Source organism: Setaria viridis, chromosome 8, assembly GCF_005286985.2.
Source record: "Setaria viridis chromosome 8, Setaria_viridis_v4.0, whole genome shotgun sequence".
Lineage (NCBI taxonomy): Eukaryota > Viridiplantae > Streptophyta > Magnoliopsida > Poales > Poaceae > Setaria > Setaria viridis.
This window is the reverse complement of record NC_048270.2, coordinates 34,844,404-34,866,768: the sequence shown is the minus strand read 5'-3', so window position 1 is coordinate 34,866,768 and position 22,365 is coordinate 34,844,404. Positions and strand designations below refer to the sequence as shown.

Below are 22,365 nucleotides of genomic sequence, written 5' to 3'. Positions count from 1 at the left end.
TAAACATCTACAATAGAAAGCATAAACGATCATATAACTATGTCCGGTTGCCCATCTGTCATTATTCAGCAGGCACCAGCCCGTAGCATTCCAAATCTTTGAGGGAATCCAAAATGTTTCATGGCAAATTTAAAGGTATTTAAATATTATGCACCAGTCCCCATTCACAGACAAAAAAGATCTATAGAATCCAGGCGATTGCCTTTGCCATCCATAGTTCTGCAGTGCCATAATTTCACCCACACAGACACAGTCACACTAGTACACTACTGATTCAGTAGCTGCCATGTATATAAACTGAATGCAAGATAAACTGAGACAAAACAGCTGATTCGGCAGAAAAAAACTACAATTGATTCAATATATGTAGCAGATGTCACATGCAATGCAGTACAAACATCGTTTTATACAACAGTGGCACTCACAACATCACTGCAGATGTGCGGCATTTGCATTTGCATCCTGCGAAAGCAAGTGCTCTGTACATCAAGGAGGGGCAACACAGCAGTTGACCCAGCAGTTACAAAGCAAGCAGCAGGCCAGCAACGGAGGTCAAGTGCTGTGCCCTGTAGTAAGTAGAGGTAGATGGTCAATTGGTCTCAATCCTTGACGTCTGCGACACCTTCAGAAGCTATCTGAAACCTCGCTTCGGCTTCAGCCAGGCAGGGAGAGCTTATTACTTTACATATTCGCTCCTCCCCTCTTCCCTTGCGAAGAGCAAGCCTGAAACAGTATTGACATTTTAAGATAAGATGTGGATGGAATACAACAGGAGTTGGGGATTTGATACAGATAAGTGGTTGTATCATATTACAAAGTAAATCACCTTGTTGTGGAAGCATGAGCCATGATGTTTCCACCAATGGGCTTGATCTGCGGTCCAGCAAACATAGCAGAGCCATCCACTTGTGCTACTACTTGATTGGTGATAACCACAGCTACTCCAAACTGCAGTGAACAATCAAAATTAAGGAAACCAAACAATCATGAGGGCAGTTTAAAAATCACTTATAACATAAATATAAGCATAAAGATAAAAGACTTCAGTTTTCTCCATGATTAAAAAAATTGCTAACTTATAAGTTATAACTGACCTCATCAGCTAACTTCTGAAGGCTCCTCAGGAACTTAGCCATATGCATTTGCCTTGCTGATAGCTCTCCTCTTCCTGAGAAATCAGTTCTGTACAGAGCTGTGGCACTGTCTACGACCATGAGAGCAAACCTGCAATTGTAGACATTCAGATGAGAAATTTGGAACAGCAGCTAGCTCTGCTATTACTAATCTTCATAACAATCATATACGAAGAATCACTGGAAACAGGCACCAGCTATTCTGATACGTTGACGATTGCAGCAAACAAGCATCTGTAAGCAGAATTAATGAAAAACGCTGACAGAGTAGCAGTTGCGTTGACAATTTTTCAGCTGTTTTTGTATCACCCATTATGATGCAATCATGCAGTAGCATTTCTCAATTAGACTAAATAATGAACATTTCAGCAGTATATACAGTATAAGCATAGTACATTATTCGTACTGTACATTTTGGACTGAAATATATATCAGCTGCCTAACCACATTACATCTTCGTTAACTTAGCTGACTAATATGACATGAAGAAAACCGGGGATTTTCATGTTCTATGCACAGAGTGAAAACTCACAAAGCTACTGCTTTTAAATAGTAGTGAAGTCCAGTTCTTTGAGTTCATATGGATTTGGTATGTGATAGAAAGAAACAGTATATTAACTAAGGCCTGAATCCTATGATTGATAAGCAGAAAAGACAACCAAATATATATTAGCTTATTTACCAAGTGCAGAAATGCCGGTCGGTTATAAAGCAAACAAAGCACATTTGTTCTTGTTATGAGCTTAAAGTAACATACAGTCAACAGGTAGACTCTAAAGTCAAATGAAAGTTGGAATTTCAACTTGCCTGGTCTCTATCATCATGGAAGCTGCCTCCAGCAGAAGCCTGGATTGATGATCCGTATTATAAGCTCTGGCATAAGCCACATTCTCCAACACATCAGCACCATTCAGTCCAAACCTAGATTCCAGAAAGTTCATGTTTAGAAATCCAATTTATGTTAGAATACAATATGAATGCAATCAAGGTATCACCTGTCAGCAATCTGCAGGAGCCTTTGTGGTCTGAATGTACCCTCTGCATCAATGTATAGAGCCTTTCCTTCACCACCACCTTGGTCCAATGGAAGCTGTAATATGAATTTTGAGCATGTTTGAGACCAACAAAACAATCCGAGCATGAAATGGAAAAAGAGGTGGGCAGACAAAAACCTCACCTGACATGTAACACAAAGAGTGTGACACAACTGAGTCTTTCCAGAGCGGAATTCACCATATATCTCTGTGATAGATCCTGTTTCTATCCCCCCTGTTGAAAGAAGTTCATAACAGAGTATTCAAGTTGAAGTTACAACTGGATAAGCGTACAAATTCTGAAGGAAAAGAAGGATCATGGAATGAACAAGCGCATTACCCTCCAAGATCTTGTCAAGTTCTCTTGATCCAGTTGTAACTTGAATAATCTCCAGTCGCTGTGCATGAAGTTGGCTGGCACTTGTAAACCCCAGTGGAACTATCTTCGATGCTGCAAAAGGTTTGCAGACGATTATGGCATTAATAGCGTGCAATACAATTTCCGTACAACTGAAACTCAACACGATCAGCACATTTAGCAGCCTCATGTTACTTACCTGCTTCAACTATCTTGTCAACTTTAGCTTCACTTATTCCTTTGATTTGCAGAAGGTCTTTCCTTGGAGTGTAAGCCACAGCCTCCACAGTGTGGAGACCGGAATCTTTGAGCTTTTTTACATCCAGTGCAGCTATTCCAGATGCCTAGACAACAAATTACACACAAACTTAATATTAATACAGCAGTGTACATCTAAATGTTTTCAAGAAACAGGAACTAATTAATCAGGCACCTTAGATGGCACTAAAATCATTTAGAATAGCATTTATCACAAGAAACTGAATAGTAACTTCATGATTCATTTCTCAAGCAAATCTCAAAAAGTATCTGAGAATGAACTCAAGAGACTAGATAGATTCAATTGAGAGCACATCATCTCAGTTCAGCTGGAAATGTCCTAAACGTTGAAACTGTTTATCACTGCAGAATCTGCAATCTGGGGGAGAAACCACCAAATGAATCCAGGAAAACCCCAATCTAAGTGGACTGCGACTGCAAGCCACCAGAAAAATTCAAGAGAAGCTCAGTCTTGACGCCCTGAATCAAGGACGAATCTTGACGAGCTAGGACCTAGAGTTCCATAACAACTAAAAATTTGTTCCCGATTCAACTCCAAACAAACAGGAATTTCCAGGAACCACTCAATCTTGACGCCATTCAGGGGGGAATTGCTAATCAATCAATCAATCAAGAAACCTAGGTTTTCGCAACCAAGAATCTGGGGACAAGATGTCGATTCGACCACGCACGAACCGGAAATTCAAGAAATGCCCAGAATCCTGACGCCATTCACGGGAAGAGGCGAACCAATCAACCAATCAAGAAGCCGCAGCAAGCCGGCAACAACTGGGAAAAGCCATGCCAGTTCATCCGCGCGCGGGCCGGGAAATCCAAGGAAGGGGCAAAAGATTCAAGAACCTTCGAATCCTCGGCCAAGAACCCAATGCCCCCACACAAAGAACCCTAGCCCGCTACGGAAACCACCCCCATTTTCCGTCACGCAGACCCGGACCCCCCAAGAAAAGCCGGAGACGCCGCCGCGGGCGGAGAGGAACAGGAAGGAAGCTGGCCAAGAAACCGGCAAGTGTTTCGGCGAGGGGACGGGAAGAGCCAGGTGCCCGGGACCGTACCTGGAGCTGCTCGATGGGGAAGGGCCCGTGCTCCACCTCCTCCTGCTGCTCCGCCCCCGCCGCCCCCTGCTGCTGAGCCGCCGCCGACATGACTCCTCTCTCTCTCTCTCTCCCTCCTGCCCTGCGCGTCTGTTCGTTCGTTCAAAGGAAATGGGAAGGCGCGCTTCGAGGCGGAGACGGTGGGCTCCTTTTATCAGACCGAACTTGGGCCGCCGATGGGCCACAGCGTGAGCCCACGCAGCCGGCAATGGAGCCCAGCTAGGTGTACACGAGATGGGAATGAGATGCGGGAGGGAAAATAGGCCCGCCTGCCTGGCGCGTGGGACCTACGTGTAACTCTGCAATTGGTCCAGTATACACCGTCCGTTCCCATCTCGCCGTCATCTCAAGGTAGCGTTTGGTTACTCGAGGTGGAACATGTATGGGATGGTTTATATGGATAGAATGATTTTGAACGATATGATACCAACTAACCTATTTTGTAGGTTGTGAGAGCAACTCCAAGAGGCTGCTAATCTTACCCCCAATACCTTTTTTAGGAAAAAAGAGAGAAAAAATGAACTCCAACAATCCACCTAAACCTTCCCCAATTTTTTAGCGACGCTAAAAAACAGCCTGCCACCGCGTATATTTTAGCGTTGGCGTTCCGCCCCCAATCCTGATTCCCGCACGCCCGCGCGTCCCTTCCGATGGGCCCAATACGATGACGTGGCCTGTGTTTGAAATATTGGGGGCTATTTATTAGCGATCTGCTGTGGACTAATATGTTTTTGGGGGAAATTTTTTTTAGGAGAACCCCCAATACATAGTTTTGGGGAAGAATTTTTTAGGATACTCTTGGAGTTGCTCTGACCGTCGTATTCAAGAACATGGCAACTTGTTCCTCAATGCATATATAATTAGTGTCACGTAACAAAGAGCGTTCTCTTAAAATTTGGCACAACCGGAAAAATGAGGTTCTCTTAAGCCTTATCATTTTTGCGCAGGTCGTATCATCCCTGTAGATCCTTATGTTAACATAAGATACTCAATTCTAGATTTATCCCTCTCCTCCATTAGCCCATAAGCAATACGTTGCCCCTCATTGCTTAATAGTCTAAAGCTGCATATGCTGCTGCTGCCGTAACAAGCATCAACAATTTTCTCCTAACGAGGTTACATTAACCAAAACAGTGCAAAACATGTATCTAGATTTTTAGGGTCTAGGGATAAGAGAAATTAAACATTCGTGCTAATCTATTACACTGAATAGATTAGTTTTGCACGCATGCTATCACGTGAAGCTTGTATTGGATGACAGCAAATCAGTTTGCAATAAAAAGATCAGCAATACTAAATCACATCCGTACTAATCAGATGCAAAAGAAACCATAGAAACACTTGGAACCTGTAATGCAACCAATCAACATATTCGTTCGCAAATCCCCTAGCACAACATCAGATTTGAGCAGCACAAACCCATTCTTAACCTTTGATTCAACGCAGAACCAGACCTAGCAATCAGATTGAGTGGGCGACGAGAGTGCCAGTAGCAGTAGTCTGTGCGGCTCTGGTAGCTTAGGGTGCGTTTGGTTGCAAGGACGAAGTGGGACGGGACGGGACGATCCCACTTCGTCCCGCGTTTGGTTGGAGGACAGGTGGGACGGGAACATCCCTACGAGGGAATATACCCTCCAGATGCGGGATGCCCCCATCCCACCAAAACGAGCGGACGGGGGCATCCCACTTCGCCCCCGTCACGCGCCGTCCGTCCGCACCAGTGGAGGGGGCGAGTTTGGGCGGGGGGAGCCGCCGGCGGAGGGGCCGGCGCGGGCGAGCGCGACCAGCGGGCGCGGAGGGCGCAGGCTCGCGCGGCGGGCGGGGGCGAGCACGGCCGGCGGGCGCGGGCGAGCGCGGCCGCGGCCGGCACAGGCGAGCAGGGCCGGCGGGCGGGGGCCAGCACGGCAGCGGCCGGCGCGGGCGAGCAGGGCCGGCGGGCGCGAGCTCCACCGCGGCCGGCCGGTGGAGGAAGAAGATATCTGTTAGTATGACAGGTGGGCCCCACGAACGGTGTTAACAGAAGAAGAAAACGGTGCTCGTCCCATCTATAGCGATCTCTCCAACCAAACAAAAAATTAGGACGGACCCATCCCATTCAACCAAACAAGAAATTGGATCATCCCATCCTGAAAAACTAGAACGGGACCATCCCGTTCTACATTGTCTCCCAACCAAACGCACCCTTAGCTCCTGCGTGAGGGATGACTGGATCGGAGAGGGGAGAAGCGGTGGAGGTGAGCTGATGCAAGCGAGACGATCCTGACGTTGTTTGATATTTTTTCTCGCACGGGAGGATATAGGATCTAAAAGGAACATTCGATGCCTCTGGTTCGGTCCTGGACGAACGGTGTGATGGGTGAGGATAGAACGGTGCACGTATGACTTCGTTCAGGAAACCAAACGCTGCCAAGAGACGGAGACGATGGATGGGCTTCTGTTATCGGACCAACCTGGGCCGCCAATGGGCCATGGCGTGAGCCGAACGCCCACAATCTAGCCCAGCTAGGTGTGTACGGGAATGAGGGAGGAAAGTAGGAAACCTAGGCCCGTCTGCCTGGCGTGTGGGACCCGCCTTCAAGTGAGACAACGTGCCTTCATCTCGGCTCTTTCAACTTCGTTCGCAAGAAGCTCAGGAAGCCATCAAAAGCGAGCGAGAGGGGAGAGAGAGAGGCGAGAGGAGAAGAGGGAGGCGCCGACGCGGAGTTCCCGTTCGATCCAGCACCCGCCGCCGCTGCCGACGCCGCCGCCTTCGCCTTCACGACAGGATGTTTCTCACGAGGTAGCCGATGTTTCCCTTCCCCGCCGTGAAGATTCAGATTCTGTTTCCTCTTTAAACCCTCGATTCGATCCGCCGGCGGCGCGTCGGCCGCTGACGCGGCTGCGTTTCCCTTGCGTGCAGGACGGAGTACGACCGCGGGGTGAACACCTTCTCGCCGGAGGGGCGGCTGTTCCAGGTCGAGTACGCCATCGAGGCAATCAAGGTGAGATTTCTCCCTCCCGTTCCTGTCTCTCGACTCGTGGATGAAGGGCGAGGTGTTGCATCGAATCTGGACGGTGGGGAAGCCGTGATGCCGAGCGCCTGTGCAGACTGTTGGGGGAAGGGGCTAGATTTGTGGGGTTTGGCCGGCTGCTTGCTCGCGAATCTGGGAGGGGGAAGTTGGGGTTTCTTAGGATGAACTGAATTGCGGAGATTTAGGCGTTGCGGTTGTTTGGTGCTCAAGTCTGGAGTATGGATCGCTCAATTTTACTAGTTGGGGTTTGGGATTGTTGAAGGTTCTGTATGGCTTTTCAGTTTGTTATGATGTGTCAATTCCAGTTGAGATGTGGTGCCATGCTTGTTTTTAGGAGAGCCGCGGATCACTGCATTTAGTAGGAAATTGCTCAATAACAACTCTCGCACCACAATACACACAAACACAAACCCCTACTGATTTCGATTCCATGCTCTTGTGGTATTTACATGTGGATTCTCTGTGCCGAAGTGATGCTTATGTTGCTGTTTCTTTTGCTCTTGCAGTTGGGATCGACTGCAATCGGGTTGAAGACAAAGGATGGTGTTGTCCTTGCTGTTGAGAAACGTGTCACCTCGCCACTGCTGGTACTTACGAACTTACTTATTCTTCCTTTTAGCTTGTGATATTGAACATTGCACAACGAAACATTGGGATGTTCAGTTGAGAAACATTTGCTTGTTGGCCACTTACTCAATAGGAATCTCCTCTCATTTGGTCTATCATTTTACTCTCATGGTTTCCTATACAATGCTTGTCCTTAGGTAGTTCTGTTAGGATATTCCTCTTTCACGCAGTTGTTACATTCTTGGTGCAGCCCCTAATTCTACTACAGTATTTTCATAATATTTTGTACTCAAGCTGATGCAACTTTAGAGTTTTAAACTCTTAACTTCATTTAATTTGGTAGCTTTAGCAGCTCCACTTAGCCTCTGATTTTCATGTTATAGGTTGTTTAATGCTTAAACTGTTAATGATTTAATGTTTCTTTGCTCTTTGATGTTATAGGAGCCCAGCAGTGTGGAGAAAATAATGGAAATTGATGAGCACATAGGCTGTGCCATGAGTGGACTTATTGCTGATGCTAGAACGCTAGTCGAGCATGCTCGTGTTGAGACCCAGGTACTTTCTTACTGATGTAAAAACTTACATGTTTGGGGAGCTTTATCTGTTAATCTTTATCTGACTTGACATGTTTACAATCAGAATCATAGGTTCTCATATGGGGAGCCAATGACTGTAGAATCTTCTACACAAGCTATCTGTGACTTGGCTCTGCGCTTTGGTGAAGGTGATGAAGAGTCAATGGTGAGCTTCGTTTATGTTATTACACCACCTCCAGAACACAAGAAACAAGATTAATTACCTGCAGACTAAGAGGGTTTACACCTATATCTTTGTTTGCTGCATTCTAAATGTGGCTTGATGATCTTCTGCTTATTTTTGAAATGTTTTGACTAGAGGAAGTTGAATTAAGTAGAGGCGTAATCAGAATCACTTTCTACCCTTTTTTGCATTTAGGTGTTCTAGTTAGCCCTATTACTCCAATAATGGTTACTTAACTAAAGTATGAAGGAGTTTAATGGGTGAATTGATGATAACGAAACCACTATCTATATATATGGGATTTCATATGCATAAGATTTTTGAGTGGTGCTTGAAGTTTAGCAGTAGCATTGGAGAAGAGAGAACACATACTACCAAACTTTATGAAATAGTGAGGAATTCGTTAATGGAGACCCATCCTGCCTGCATTGTCTCTTTGATCTTTGACCTTCTTACCAAGGGCATAGGTGAAGATGGACCCCTGAATTGCTTTTTGAAGTTTCAGTTACAAAAAGTTTGAAAATATTCCCATTTGCCAACTATTTTAACATGGCAACCCAGCCCCACAGAAAACTGCGTCGCCCATCTACTTTTTTGTTTCCATTCAACTAGAACAGATGTGCAAAAGTAGTCATTTTATGGAGTGGGGTTCTGATGTACTTATCTGTTGGTGCAGTCACGACCATTTGGAGTGTCTCTTCTAATTGCTGGACATGATGAGAATGGACCTAGCTTGTAAGTATTGATCCATTTAGCTCACTGAACTGTGTTTTCTTTGACAACTGGCTTTAGAATCCATGTTTAAAAAAAAACATCGTATTTTTTTGTTATATGAAATCATTGTACTATCATGCAATTAATGGTAGCTTCTTTTTATTGTCTTTTTGGTAATCTGTCCTGGTAAAGTGGGCTGCTTTACTTATTTTTCTATCATGCATAGTAATTGCTCTCTGTTGATTCTTTTTAGGTTGTCATGGTTTCTGTATTGAGTAGCCTATGTCTAGTTGCTGTAGAGGGTAGACAGTAGACTTACCGTTTGTTTGACTCCGATGAACTATGGTTGTTTGTTAGGCAGTTTTGTTCTAGGTCATTATGTTCAAATCTTTGGAAGGGAAATTATCTGAAAAGTGGAATTTCTAAAATAAGGAAATACAGAATGTTGTTGAACTTGTGAACACGGATTGCCCTAGTGGTTATCTTCATCGTGTATTGAGTTCTATTCTGTATGTGGACAAGGTCTTAGCTATAACAAGCTTAAGTGATATATATAAAAAGTAGGCTCAGTGTTAATTTTCTGCAGGGTTTTATGTGCTCATGCTCTATATTTGTATGCGTATAGTTTTCAAGTATAAAAGTATTCTTTTCCTGCTTCCCAGGAAGTGTTTGGAAAAAATCATTATTCTGTTTAGCCAAATCCCGGACATAAAGTTTGGTTATTATGCAATCATGGTATCTTCATCCCTCTATTATGAGACAAATCTTTTTGTAATGATGTCATGATCAATTTACACAAAGCCACTGAACTTCTAAGAATTCATCGCCTTCTGTGTCTTGCAGGTACTACACGGACCCGTCTGGGACCTTTTGGCAATGCAACGCAAAGGCAATTGGATCAGGCTCTGAAGGAGCTGATAGCTCCTTGCAGGAGCAGTACAACAAGGTATAAATGCTAAGTTAATCAAAGAATCTCAGAGTTCTACGGAGATATGATGCATGTCAACCCTAGTTACATGGAATTATGCATCAAAGCTCCGATTAAATCTTATATAAACTCAGTCCAGTGAAACAGTGTCTGAGGGTAATACGTCGGTTGCAATTCTGCGTAGAATCTTTAAGGCAATATGCTACTCGCACAGAATGACACCCCAAGATTTTACCTCATTATTTAAATACTTGTATTAGTGTATGCATTACTGCCATGTTGGGAGCATTACTACGAAAGAAAATCGAGAGTAACAACTTGCTGACATCTTGGTGCAGGATCTGACCCTCCAGGAGGCGGAGACCATAGCCCTTTCTATCCTGAAGCAGGTTATGGAAGAGAAGGTAGGGCGTGGCAAACCACTCCATACTCCATAGCTCGCTCTGTAGGGAAACATGTGATCTTATTATCGCATTCTGAACAGGTGACCCCAAACAATGTGGATATCGCCAAGGTCGCCCCCAAGTACCACCTCTACACCCCTGCCGAGGTCGAAGCCGTCATTGCAAGGCTGTGAAACGCTTCCAGATTCTTGCTATTCCCATCATCGATCAGTAATAGACAGTCTTTGTACGAAGCGTGGACATGTTGATGCGGGCCAATCTGCCTAGTGTGTTGCCATGGCTGTCATCATCATACTCTTGTCAACTCCACTAGGGCAGTCGCTGATAGTCTGATTCACTGCAGCCCTGTCACACTGTTTGTTTCAAGTAGCGTTGAGAACTTCTGTACTGCCAGAAAGAAAGTACACTTGTTTTTACGAATTCGGCTTTTTTTTGGACAATTAGCTGATGCTCTTATCCTGGTGCCATACTTGCTGAAATGTTACCAGTGGAAAGGTCCAGCTTTTCACGTCCTGTTATTTTTGGCCTGTGTTTTGTAAAATAATCAGATCGCGATCCAAATTAGGGGGCTATATGCAAATAAAAGGGGGTGTTCTGTAAATATTTGAATTTTGATCAATAATTGCGATCCCAATAAGGGGGTTATTTGAAAATGTTCAAGGGTGCGTTTTGAAAATTCTGGATCGCGATCCCGTCCGCCGCGAAAATTCTGAAAATCATGGACTAGAAGTCTAGCCAGCTAGAATCTCTCTTCAGAGAGGTGCAGAATGAATGTGGTCTTGGGCATGGTAGCTGCAACGAAATTTCATAACAGTTGGCCTAGTATATTAGAAACCGCGCAACAATGGTAGCTGCAACATTAACCCAAAAATACCTTGTTTTTATTTTTCATCAAAATAAACAGCCAAGGCCCTGAACCACTGAGACGCAACTAGAGACAGCTCAGTCCCTTTGCAATGAGTAAAATAAACGTTCCTTGCACTGAAAAGTGAAAACTGATGATGGGTGGTTCCTTGCACTGAAACAGCAGGCTGCAGTAAAAATCTTACGATGAAATAAAACGGTAATATGAGTACAGTACACTCTCGCCACGAAATGCTATATTGGTTGATGCACAGCAGAAACGATCAAAGCTCCGAGTCTCAGACGCATGTGTGCTGCATTCATTGTTTACTCACTCCAGTATTCGTCATCTGTATATCAGACCGAAATATATGAAAGGAAGATTAGAAGAATTGAGGCAAATGGGCTAGAAGAAAGGCATGCTGAAATATATCGACCATCTCAGACAGAGGAATAAATGCAAATACAGCTTAGAAGAGAGGGGGAAGGAGACAAGTAAGGAATAACAATCAGGAGCTGGCGCACCTATAATATCGATATCATGATGGAGATGATTGGGATGCATTTCAACTTCATGCGTCAGCGTAGCCTTGGCTTGCTCTGCCTCCTCCTTGCCAGCACCATCACATTGCAGCTGAGCGATGACAACCTGCAGCGATGGCAGGTTCCCCAGGCCCAAGTTGAGACTACCGTCATTGCAGGCAATTCCTCTTGCCTCCCGCAGATAAAACCGAGAGAATATAAGATCTCTGAGCCTTGGCATAGCTCCCTGCTGAAATACCACTGGCCACACAAATTGATGGAAGACACAGAATACAAGGCACGGGAACGCACCAGCACCAACAACGAATCCCACAAGGATACCGAGGTTCTTGTTGTCCACCTTCAGTTTTAGAAAGCGGAGAGCTGGCAACCTCCCGAGGATTTCGAGATCAACCTGATGTAGCTCCCTCACGGCGATGTCTAGCTTGGTGAGATCCGGAAGAAGCGATGGATTCACCCAAGCCGGCAGTGTTGAAAACCAACAGGTGTGTAGTGTATCCAATTTGCGGAGATGTCGAGGGGCGACCCAGGCATCCAACCCGCCGATGCTGCGTTGACAAGGATAGACCGTGATAACTAGTTCCTGCATCTTTTGTAGCTTGCATAGGCACTCCAACAGCTTGTCGTTCCACTTGTTCAATTGAATATACAACTGCCTCAGTTCAGTTAGCTGGCCCAAGTCTTCTATAATGTTTATGGTAGAGTCATCAATGTGTAACCATGACAGCTGTTCAAGGCATGTCAGGTTTCCAATTCCGTTTGGAATTCTTGTAAACCAGTCAATGTATAGGCACATCAACTTTCTTAGCTGGACAACACTCAAAGGCAACCTGAAAATTTCAGTACCCCTTACATCTAATGTTTGTAGAAGCTGCAGGTTTCCTATTTCTTCCGGGAGCTGAGAAACACCTGTCCCACGAAGTCCCAAGTATCTCAAGTGATGCAAATTCCCAAGGTACTTAAGGCTACTATTAGCTTGTGAAAGATGGCAGTCCTCTAAATCCAGAACACGTAATACTCGGCAGCAGTCAAGAGGCGGCACTAGAGAAACAGCAGCTGGAAAGACAACAACTGACCTTGCATGTTGCAAGCTCCATGTAGCTTGAGCCATCACATGACTTTCCTGGCCATTCTGAAGGGATAACCTCCGAATTGTATTTGACGGAGATGTACGTCCCATATTACTCAGTACGGTAATAAAGTTTTCTTCACTTGACAAGGAGCGGATAAGATCAAGCACCATATCATGTACACGACAACTTAATAACATATCATCTAAACTATCATGTATTGGTTGGATCATGCTTCTGTTTATGAGCTCATTGAAGTATTTCTCTCCGAGTTCAAATAGGCTCTTCCCTACTTTTTCACATTGGATAAAACCTTCACCTATCCACATATTTATCAAACGATACTTGTCAATTTCATAATCTTCAGGAAACATGCTCAAATATAACAAGCAAGCCCTTAAATAGCATGGTAGCTCATAATAGCTAAATGACAAAATCTTTCTCATATTCTCCACATCTAGATTGTTTTCCAGACCAGTACCAACAGAATTGTACACCTCATACCACTCCATTTTATTTCTTGCTTTGCAAGCTAGCAAACTAGCCATCGTAACTATAGCTAATGGCACACCAGCACATTTCTTCAGTATTCTTTCAGATACTTCGGCCAACTCATTGTCAGGATATTTTACTATGTCTTCATTGTTGTCTTTGTTCCCATTACCAAATATTCTTCCATACAGTAGTTTTCGGGAGCTCTCAAGACAAAGGGGTTTCATCGTGTAGGCACCACCAACTTGTTTGGCTACCTTTAAAACACGAGTGGTTGTGATAATTATGTATCCACCAACATCATCGGGCAAAGCACATCTAATCGTATCCCAAATCGAGACACTCCATATGTCATCAATAACAATGCAGTACCTAACTAACTTTTTTGTCAAGTTCAATGGAATATTTGCTGATCTACGCCTTCATTCGAAGATGTGGATATGGCACAGTCTAACTAACTTCTGTTTCTTTCGGTGTATATATGGTAGAAGTTGTTTAATCGACACTAGATCTTTGGAAAACAGACTTCTGATGTGCTTTAGTGCACAAAGTGTAGACCATATGTTCTTGATGTACCTCCTCCTGTTCACACGTTAACATACCAGACACTACATGCCACGGTGAAGCGTGCAGTAGTCATGAAGGAAGTAAAGCTATGGACATGATTATGTATTACACCAATCTAAAATGGTGTGCAACAATCAATTCATTATGTCATAATAGTGGGAATGGTACATACGCTCTGCAATAGCGCCAACAAACTCACACGGGTAGACGGTGCCACCAATCTGCGGCAGGCATGGCAGTCCAGAGATGGTAGACGGTGGCAATATGGTTGCAGTACATTCTCATTTTTCCTCTCATGTGGATCCAGGAAAAACGATGTCAATACTGCCTTTGTATTTTTCAATTAATTCCTAATTCTAACGCACAGAAATTGGCGCTTAAAAATGAAATAAATTACGAGAGGGAAGAACTTGGTCAATTAAGAGAGTAAAATATGTTCCGAGGTGCCATCAAGGTTCTTAAACTCTTACAATGCAACTTCAGAACACATAACTAGTCCTGGAGTATCATTCAAATCCCAAATATTAAAATGTTTACGGCTCACAATGGATACATGCTTACGGCTCACAAGATGATTACATACTGCCGTCCATGCTTACGGCTCACAAGATGATTACGGTCACAAGCTGCAACATTAACCCAAAAATACATTGTTTTTATCTTTCATCACTTAATCTAAAAAAAATTCATCAAAATAAACAGCCAAGGCCCTGAGTACAGAGATCAGGGGCGCAGGAGACAGCTCAGTCCCTTTGCAATGAGTAAAGTAAACGGTAATATGACTACAGAGGGGGAAGTTAGTCAGGGATTACAATCATATCCACTGACAATGTCATCCTACACTCTCGCAACGAAATGCCATGGCCGAAGTATCTGATGCACAGCAGAAACGATCAAAGCTCTCAGTCTCAAACGCATGCTCTGAGTCGGTAAAGCTCATGGCCGAGCAGTTTAACCTCTGCATGCGTGGCGAAACAGAGGGACTTTGTCATCTGCTCTGCTCCAGCTTCACCTTCCGGCGTAAAGTCTTATATTACTCGTCATCGTCATCGTCATACTCGTCATCGTCATCGTCATACTCAACTGTATATCAGACCGAAATATACCAAAGGAAGATTAGAAGAATTGAGGCAAAGGGGCTAGAAGAAAGGCGTGGTGAAAGATCACTCGGAGATCCCACCATCTCAAACAGAGGAATAAACGCAAATAAAGTTTAGAAGAAAGGGGGAAGGAGACAAGTAAGGAATAACAATCAGGAGCAGGCGCACCTCTAATATTGATAGCATGAATGGGATGATTGGGATGCATTTCAGCTTCATGCGTCAGCGCAGCCTTGGCTTGCTCTGCCTCCTCCTTGCCAGCACCATCACATCGCAGGCCAGCACGGACAAACTCTAGCGATGGCAGGTTTTTCAGGCCCAAGTCGAGACTATCGTCCTTCCAGGCAAGTCTTCTTACCCCCCGCAGATAAAACTCATAGAACAGAAGCCCTCTGAGCCTTGGCATTGCTCCCTGCTGAAATACCACTGGCCACACAAATTGATGGAAGTAACAGTCTACAAGGCACGGGAATGCACCAGCACTAACAACGAATCCCGCAAGGAGACCGAAGTTCTTGTTGTCCACCTCCAGTTCTAGAAAGCGGAGAGCTGGCAACCTCCCAAGGATTTTGAGATGGGCCTGATGTAGCTCCCTCAAGGCGATGTGTAGATTGGTGAGGTCCGGAAGAAGCAATGGATTCACCCAAGCTGGAAGTGTTAAAAACCAGCAGCTGAATCGTATATCCAATAAGCGGAGATGTCGAGGGGTGACCCAGGCATCCAATCCGCTGATGCTGCGTTGACTAGGATCCATCCTGATATCGAGTTTCTGCATCTTTTGTAGCTTACATAGGCACTCCGATAGCTTGTCGTCCCACTCGTCCAATACAATATGCAGCTGCCTCAGTTCAGTTAGCTGGCCCAACTCTTCTATAATGTTTCTGTTGAAGTCATCAATGCGTAAGCATAACAGCTGTTCAAGGCATGTCAGGTTTCCAATTCCGTTTGGCACTCTTGTAGACCCGCCAATGTATAGGCAAATCAACTTTCTTAGCAGGACAACACTCGAAGGCAACCTGGAAATTTTATTATTTCTTACATGCAATGTCTGTAGAAGCTGCAGGTTTCCTATTTCTTCCGGGAGCTGAGAAATATATGTCCTATTAAGTCCCAAGTACCTCAAGTGATGCAGATTCCCAAGGTACCTAAGGCTACTATTAGCTCGTGAAAGATTGCAGCCCTTTAAATCCAGAACACGTAAAACTCGGCAGCAGGCAAGAGGCGGCACTAGAGAAGCAGCAGCTGGAAAAACAACAACTGACCTTGCATGTTGCAAGCTCCATGTAGCCTTAGCCATCACATGACTTTCCTGGCTATTCTGAAGGGACAACCTCCGAATCGTATTTGACGGAGATGTGCCTCTCACATCACTTAGTACAGTAATAAAGTTTTCTTCACTTGACAAGGAGCGGATAAGATCAAGCACCATATCATGTACACGACATCTTGATATCATATCATCATCATGTAGTGGTCGGATCATGCTTCTGTTTATAAGCATATTGAAGTAACTTTCTCCAAGTTCAAATAGGCTCTTCCCTGCCTCTTCACATTTGATAAAACCTTCACCTATCCACATCCATATCAAACGATCCATCTCAATTTCATAATCTTCAGGAAACATGCTCAAATATAACAAGCAAGCCCTTAAATAGCATGGTAGCTCATAATAGCTAAATGACAAAATCTTTCTCATATTCTTCACATCTAGATTATTTTCCAGACCAGTACCAACAGAATTGTACACCTCGTACCACTCCATTTTATTTCTTGCTTTGCAAGCTAGCAAACTAGCCATCGTAACTATAGCTAATGGCACACCAGCACATTTCTTCAGTATTCTGTCAGATACTTCGGCCAACTCATCGTCAGGACATTTTACTATGTCTTCATTGTTGTCTTTGTTTCCATTACCAAATATTCTTCTAAAAAATAGTGTTCGAGAGTTGTTCAGAGAAATGGGCTGCAAGTTGTAAGCACCGCCAACTTGTTCAGCAATATTAAGATTACGGGTAGTTGTGATTATTTTGTTTCCAACATTATCACCAGGCAAAGCATGCTTAATCATTTTCCAGTCTGAGATGTACCATATGTCATCAATAACAATGAAGTACCTGTACCAGATAATTTAATAAAGCCATGTTACTAGCATATTAAACTTGATAAGTTATAAACTTCTAGTTTTTTTTCATATAGAATGTCTAAATTATGCTAACCATAGGGCTATTAAAGATTTAGTAAATCAAGATAGCATTGAAAGGAATATCACTAGTAGAAGCAGACATATGGATGGAGAAGAAAACAAGTGGAGGCAAGACAAGACCAAAAGGGGCTACAGTTGACAGTAGAAGTCACATGAAGCCAGGAAGTGGCAAATAAAAGGAGCAAAGACAAATATGCTCATCCATATCTATTTTCAAGCCGGTGGTATCCATGCCGTTGTTGCATGGCCGATAGAGATGCGAGTATCCTTGCTGACTTGTAATAAGAGCCAGTGAGATAGTAAAACTAAAAGGTAGTAAGAAAAAATCTGTAAATCTGGATGTAATCCCCAATCTACCTAAGTGGTTGCAAGTCGCAAATCACAATTCCCGCACTTTTCGCACAAAATAGACGTGTAAGAAGTTTTCAGGGATCGAAAGGACATCCTCCCCATCATACTATCCGTTCTTACCATGTAATCTAGATTTTATTGCTAACATCAGTGGAGAGTTTTCTTCCTTTTGACCCTCATCATCTAATTTTTTAATCAATTATATAGCCATCTAAGTAACTTTAAATTAAATATTCAACTAAATAGTTGTAGATCTCGCTGAAACCTACAATTGTCATATGAAGTCTGAAAAAAGTTACAAATTTTAAAACAAGACAAAATTATAATTACAAGCGTGCAAAGCATCAGCACTGGTCTCGTAATAAGAGGCATAAGGATAACTAATATGCATACTTAACTAGCATCCATACTGGTGAATAATACTTGGAGACCTACCACTACTGGCTCACATTATGAGTTAGCATGGATAACATATCCATATCGGTTTCAAATTTACTACACATATGAGCTGATAATGAGGAGCCTGTTTCTTCTAGTAATGAAAATCTGATTACTAGGTGCTGCAATGTCCATATTTGAAAATACAAACAAACAAAAAGATAGATATAAACAGATGCCAATAAAGTGTAGTGAAATGCTTTCATACCTCTTATTCTCGAGGAATTCTCTGAGCTCTCTGGCAACATCGCTGCTCTTGTTACTTTCCCTCCCGACAAGTTGACAGAACATGCGCTTGAGTAATTCTTCCAGGTCAGGTGTCTGAGATACCGAAACAAAAGCTGCGCACTCAAATTGTGCTCTAAGCTTTTTATACACCACATCAGCAAGAGTTGTCTTTCCCAGGCCTCCAAACCCAACAATGGAAATTATCTTGTCTTGCTGCTTGGACACTTCATTGCCTTCCATCAGAATCCGAATTACCTCATCTCTTGCCTCCTCAATGCCAACGAGCTCAGTCACCTTATCGTACTGATAAAGTAATCGAGGGTCGATTGGGACAGGCTTAGCTACATTACTGTTTGATAACTTGTACCGATCATGCCGCTTGGCCACCTCTTCAACACGGAGTTTGATGTCTCTGATTTCAGTAGCAATGCCATGGCGAACCTTGGCCTTTCTGAACAAACCAACACTTCTATCAATGAACTTCTTGATGCCACGCAGCTTGGCCTGCTCATTGCCCTCTCCACGGACCATGAATGTGTCAATATTGTCCTCTATATCGTAGGACAGCTCTCTCAAATCCTTGGCCCAAATCTTGTCCTGAATGTCAAGCTGGTCAGCCGGTGTGTTGGAGACTTTCTCAAGAGCACCCTTCATGCTCACGAGCTCAGCTTGGAGGAAGCTGATCTCTCCCTTCACCCCCTTCTGCAGCTTGTACTCACCGACGAGCAGGTCACCAAGCTTGGTGATGACGCTCGGCAGTGCCCCTGTCACCACCTCCATGGCCGGATCGCGCTGCCCGCCGCTCGTCGCCGGACCGAGGTTGCTTGATTCAAGCTTGCTCGGCCGCAACACAGCTCGCAAGCGCCTTGGAACAGCACGAGAGGTTGATGGGATGCGGATGCAGGAAGGGACAGGCAAATTATAATTGATGCTCGAGGTCACGTCAAGGGCAGGTTGGTCGCAAGGGGAAATATTTTTACAAACTTTTGTGGGACCCACGTACAAAAATGTTTTATTTTTCTCAATCCTCTTCTCTTCTCTTCTCTCTCTCCAGAGGCCCATGCGGCTACAGCAAAAGGCAAAAGTATTGCTCCTGCACATCACCTTCCTTTCGGTGGCACATGGTGGGGCCCGCTCACATGGTGCTGACGTGCGCTTTTCTCTCCGGCTTACTCATTATTATTAGTTTAACCGACAGGTTGCAGAAAGAAAGAATGTGATAGCCTCATCTACATACGGAGGTACACTTTCGGCAAAAAAAAATAAATAAATAACGAACAACAGGACCTACGCACCAATAGAATGTGATATCATCTTGTTATAACGTGGCTACCAATGCGTAGGAACATCAAAAAGTCGTAAATATTCCCATTTGCCAACTATTTTTGGTATGTCACCAACCCACTACTTGCTGGTACAACCACCAAACTCAATGCTTGCTGGTCGCTGCTGGCTTGGCAGAGAACGAAAGAGCCCGATGGGGATCGATGCAGGGAATTATTGGATCCCTGCATGTCCTGCTCCTGGCCCCGCTGCTTGTCCAGGAGGGCCACGCTCACGTGCTCACTCCAGTCGACGACTCGAGGTCAAGGCCATGGTCTCCCCATCGTTTCCGGTTCCGTTTCGCTGCCTTTTCTCCGGTCACTATCGTGAGTTCAGGACATACTAATCCAATTTCTGGACAAATACTCTATAATGCTCTCCCATGCACTTGTTCTCTTGATTACTTGCTCTTATCTGTACGCCTCTTCCATGAAGGATTAGGTGCGGCCGCCGGCAAGTCCATGTTGTTAGATTGATCTCTTCTCTAATGGGCCCAACGGCCCATTGAGCCCTTAACTCGCGCCTTGATCGGGGGTGCCCACCCTAGCATTGGGTGGTGGGTCCTTGTCACCTGCCCTATAAAAATAGAGGTGGGGGCCAGGGCGCATGGTACGAGGTTCACCATGCTGCCAGCCACCCCACCGACAAAACCCTAGACCGACCGATCACGAAGGCGCAACAGTGACGGGAAGCTCCAATTCTGCTGCAAGAGAATTTCTTATGGTCTCATGCCAGCATGTTTTTGTATATATATACGTTTTCCAATTTCCTCCCTGGTTGCATTGACCAAGTCTCTGCTTATGCATACAATTCTGCAACATATCAGAAGCTGCAAATAGATGCAACAATTAATATCGGCCTCACCAGCCGAATGACCATTCATACCGGAAGATGAGAGAGCTAAGGACCTGTTTGTTCCTTTAGGGACTAAACTAAGGGGGCGTTTGGTCCCGTTGCTTATTTTTAGCCCCTGTCACATCGAATGTTTAGATTCTAATTAGGAGTATTAAACATAGACTATTTACAAAACCCATTACATAGATGGAGGCTAAACGGCGAGACGAATCTATTAAGTCTATTAGTTCATGATTTGACAATGTGCTGCTACAATAACCATTTGTTAATGATAGATTAATTAGGCTTAAAAGATTCGTCTCGCCTTTTAGCCTCCATCTCTGCAATTAGTTTTATAATTAACTCATATTTAGTCCTCCTAATTAGCTTCCGAATATTCGATGTGATATGGACTAAACTTTAGCTCAAGGAACCAAACGCCCCCTAAACTTTAATCCCCCTTTATTCACTGGACTAAGGCCCCATTTGGGAACCAAGTGCTAAAGTTTAGCACCCTTAAATGGAGGGCTAAAGTTTAGTACCTTGGGCTGCTTGGATAGTGTGCTAAACTTTAGCACCTTTGGTGGCAAATGACAACAGTGCCCCTCATATGCGTTGTGGGAGAGAGAGAAAGGGGATGCGGGAGGGCAACAGGGGAAAAAGTGGGCTTGGACCACTTTTAGCACCCATTAGCACCTTTTAGCACCTCTTGGATGTGCTAAAGAAAATGGAGGTGCTAAACTTTAGCACACACCTTTTATCATCCCTGTTTGGGAACCGATGTGCTAAAAGGGAGCTAAAAGTGGGGTGCTAAAGTTTAGCACCCCTTCCAAACACCCCCTAAACTTTAATCCTCCTGTTTGATTCTAGTGACTAAAGGCCGTTAAAGCAGTTGAACAAAGACCAAACTACCCCTAATCAATGCCTCCCGCTACCTTTTTCCTTCTCTGCTTCCCCATGCAGGCACACACAGCACATGCCCGAGCCTCAAATCCATGGCCGCCAAATGCGCACTCTTACTCCCACTCCTCCTCCTGTCGCGCGCCGCCGCTGCGGCAGCCGTGTCATGCCACCGGGACAACCTCCGCGCACTGGGGGCCTTCGCCGGGAACCTCACGGGCGCCGGTGGCGCCAGCCTTCGCGCCGCGTGGTCCCCTCCTCCTCCCCTGCCGCCACTGCGTGCTGCGCCTGGGATAGCATGTCCTGCAATGCCGGCGGCCGCGTGGCGTCCCTGCGCCTCCCCGTGCGCAGCCTTGCGGGGCCCTCTCGACGGGCAGGAGCGGCCGGTGGGCCAGGAGCGGCGGGCGGGTGGCCGGGGCCGGCGGGGGCTGGCGGCGAGGCGAGTGCCGAGAAGGGCGGAGGCCAGCGGCGGGGTGGGGAAGGGAGGGACGGGGTATTAATGAGGGGCACACCCTGTCCAAGGTCCCTTTTAGTCCCTTTTAGCAACCTCTTGGGGACTAAAGGACTTTTAGTCACCGTGTTTGGCAGTTTAGGGACTAAAAGTGACTAAACTTTAGCAGCCCCAAACCAAACACCCCCTAATACAATAGGTCACTATGGAACCCTATCATTCAGTGGCCCATGCAATTGTAACAATTGCACGTTGCACCTAACAAGGACATTGAATTTTGCCTTATCTGTTTCTTCAGAGAACCACGTCCAGGCACGAGGTCAAGGTCTGCGGTATGCCTATCAGTGTAGAAACTAATTGAGCACAGCCTGAAATATCAATACAATTTCTTTAGTCCCTGTAGACTGTGAAGGGTCCTAGATAATCAATGCAATTTCTTTAGTCCCTGTCAACTGTGAAGGGTCCTTGCAATTTCTTGACAAATACAATCACCCCGGTCCACTTGTTCTCAAGATCTTTTTTGATTGCTTGCAGTTGCGTGATTATACATGCTACTGGGCACCCAGGACAAGCCCTGGCATTGGTCTCAGCGTTGCTTTGTTCATGCATGCTTTGTTCTTCGAGAAATCTTCCAGCGTACAAAAATCTTCGAGAAATCAAGTTTGTACTACTCAATTAACTTATCCCAACTAAACTTTCTCTTAAACAAAATATTAATTGGGTTGGTACAAGCACTTCCGCCAC

General features: G+C 44.8%; 4 protein-coding genes across 4 annotated transcripts; 1 reads left to right on the top strand and 3 right to left on the bottom strand.

The window, feature by feature from the left end:
- Window positions 1–331: 331 nt before the first annotated feature.
- On the bottom strand, window positions 332–4,002 carry LOC117866499 (DNA repair protein RAD51 homolog A). Its single transcript, XM_034750724.2, has 9 exons — window positions 3,857–4,002; window positions 2,725–2,869; window positions 2,508–2,618; window positions 2,311–2,402; window positions 2,129–2,223; window positions 1,941–2,054; window positions 1,095–1,224; window positions 827–948; window positions 332–723 (listed from the first exon to the last, which is right to left on the bottom strand). The coding sequence occupies exons 1-9, from the start codon at window positions 3,944–3,946 to the stop codon at window positions 600–602; spliced, it is 1,023 nt and encodes a 340-aa protein (XP_034606615.1). The 5' UTR covers window positions 3,947–4,002; the 3' UTR covers window positions 332–599.
- Window positions 4,003–6,509: 2,507 nt separating this feature from the next.
- Window positions 6,510–10,734, top strand: LOC117834760 (proteasome subunit alpha type-5). The gene is made up of 9 exons (XM_034714290.2): window positions 6,510–6,674; window positions 6,795–6,876; window positions 7,413–7,493; window positions 7,915–8,028; window positions 8,113–8,214; window positions 8,909–8,967; window positions 9,790–9,892; window positions 10,213–10,278; window positions 10,359–10,734. The coding sequence occupies exons 1-9, from the start codon at window positions 6,661–6,663 to the stop codon at window positions 10,449–10,451; spliced, it is 714 nt and encodes a 237-aa protein (XP_034570181.1). The 5' UTR covers window positions 6,510–6,660; the 3' UTR covers window positions 10,452–10,734.
- A 358-nt stretch (window positions 10,735–11,092) lies between these two features.
- Window positions 11,093–14,079, bottom strand: LOC117834758 (disease resistance protein RGA5). The gene has a single exon (XM_072290205.1). It carries the CDS (start codon window positions 13,451–13,453, stop codon window positions 11,528–11,530), a length of 1,926 nt encoding a protein of 641 aa, XP_072146306.1. The 5' UTR covers window positions 13,454–14,079; the 3' UTR covers window positions 11,093–11,527.
- Window positions 14,080–14,211: 132 nt separating this feature from the next.
- On the bottom strand, window positions 14,212–19,056 carry LOC117834755 (disease resistance protein RGA5). Its single transcript, XM_034714283.2, has 3 exons — window positions 18,094–19,056; window positions 15,062–17,007; window positions 14,212–14,876 (listed from the first exon to the last, which is right to left on the bottom strand). The coding sequence occupies exons 1-3, from the start codon at window positions 18,891–18,893 to the stop codon at window positions 14,827–14,829; spliced, it is 2,796 nt and encodes a 931-aa protein (XP_034570174.1). The 5' UTR covers window positions 18,894–19,056; the 3' UTR covers window positions 14,212–14,826.
- Window positions 19,057–22,365: the final 3,309 nt, after the last annotated feature.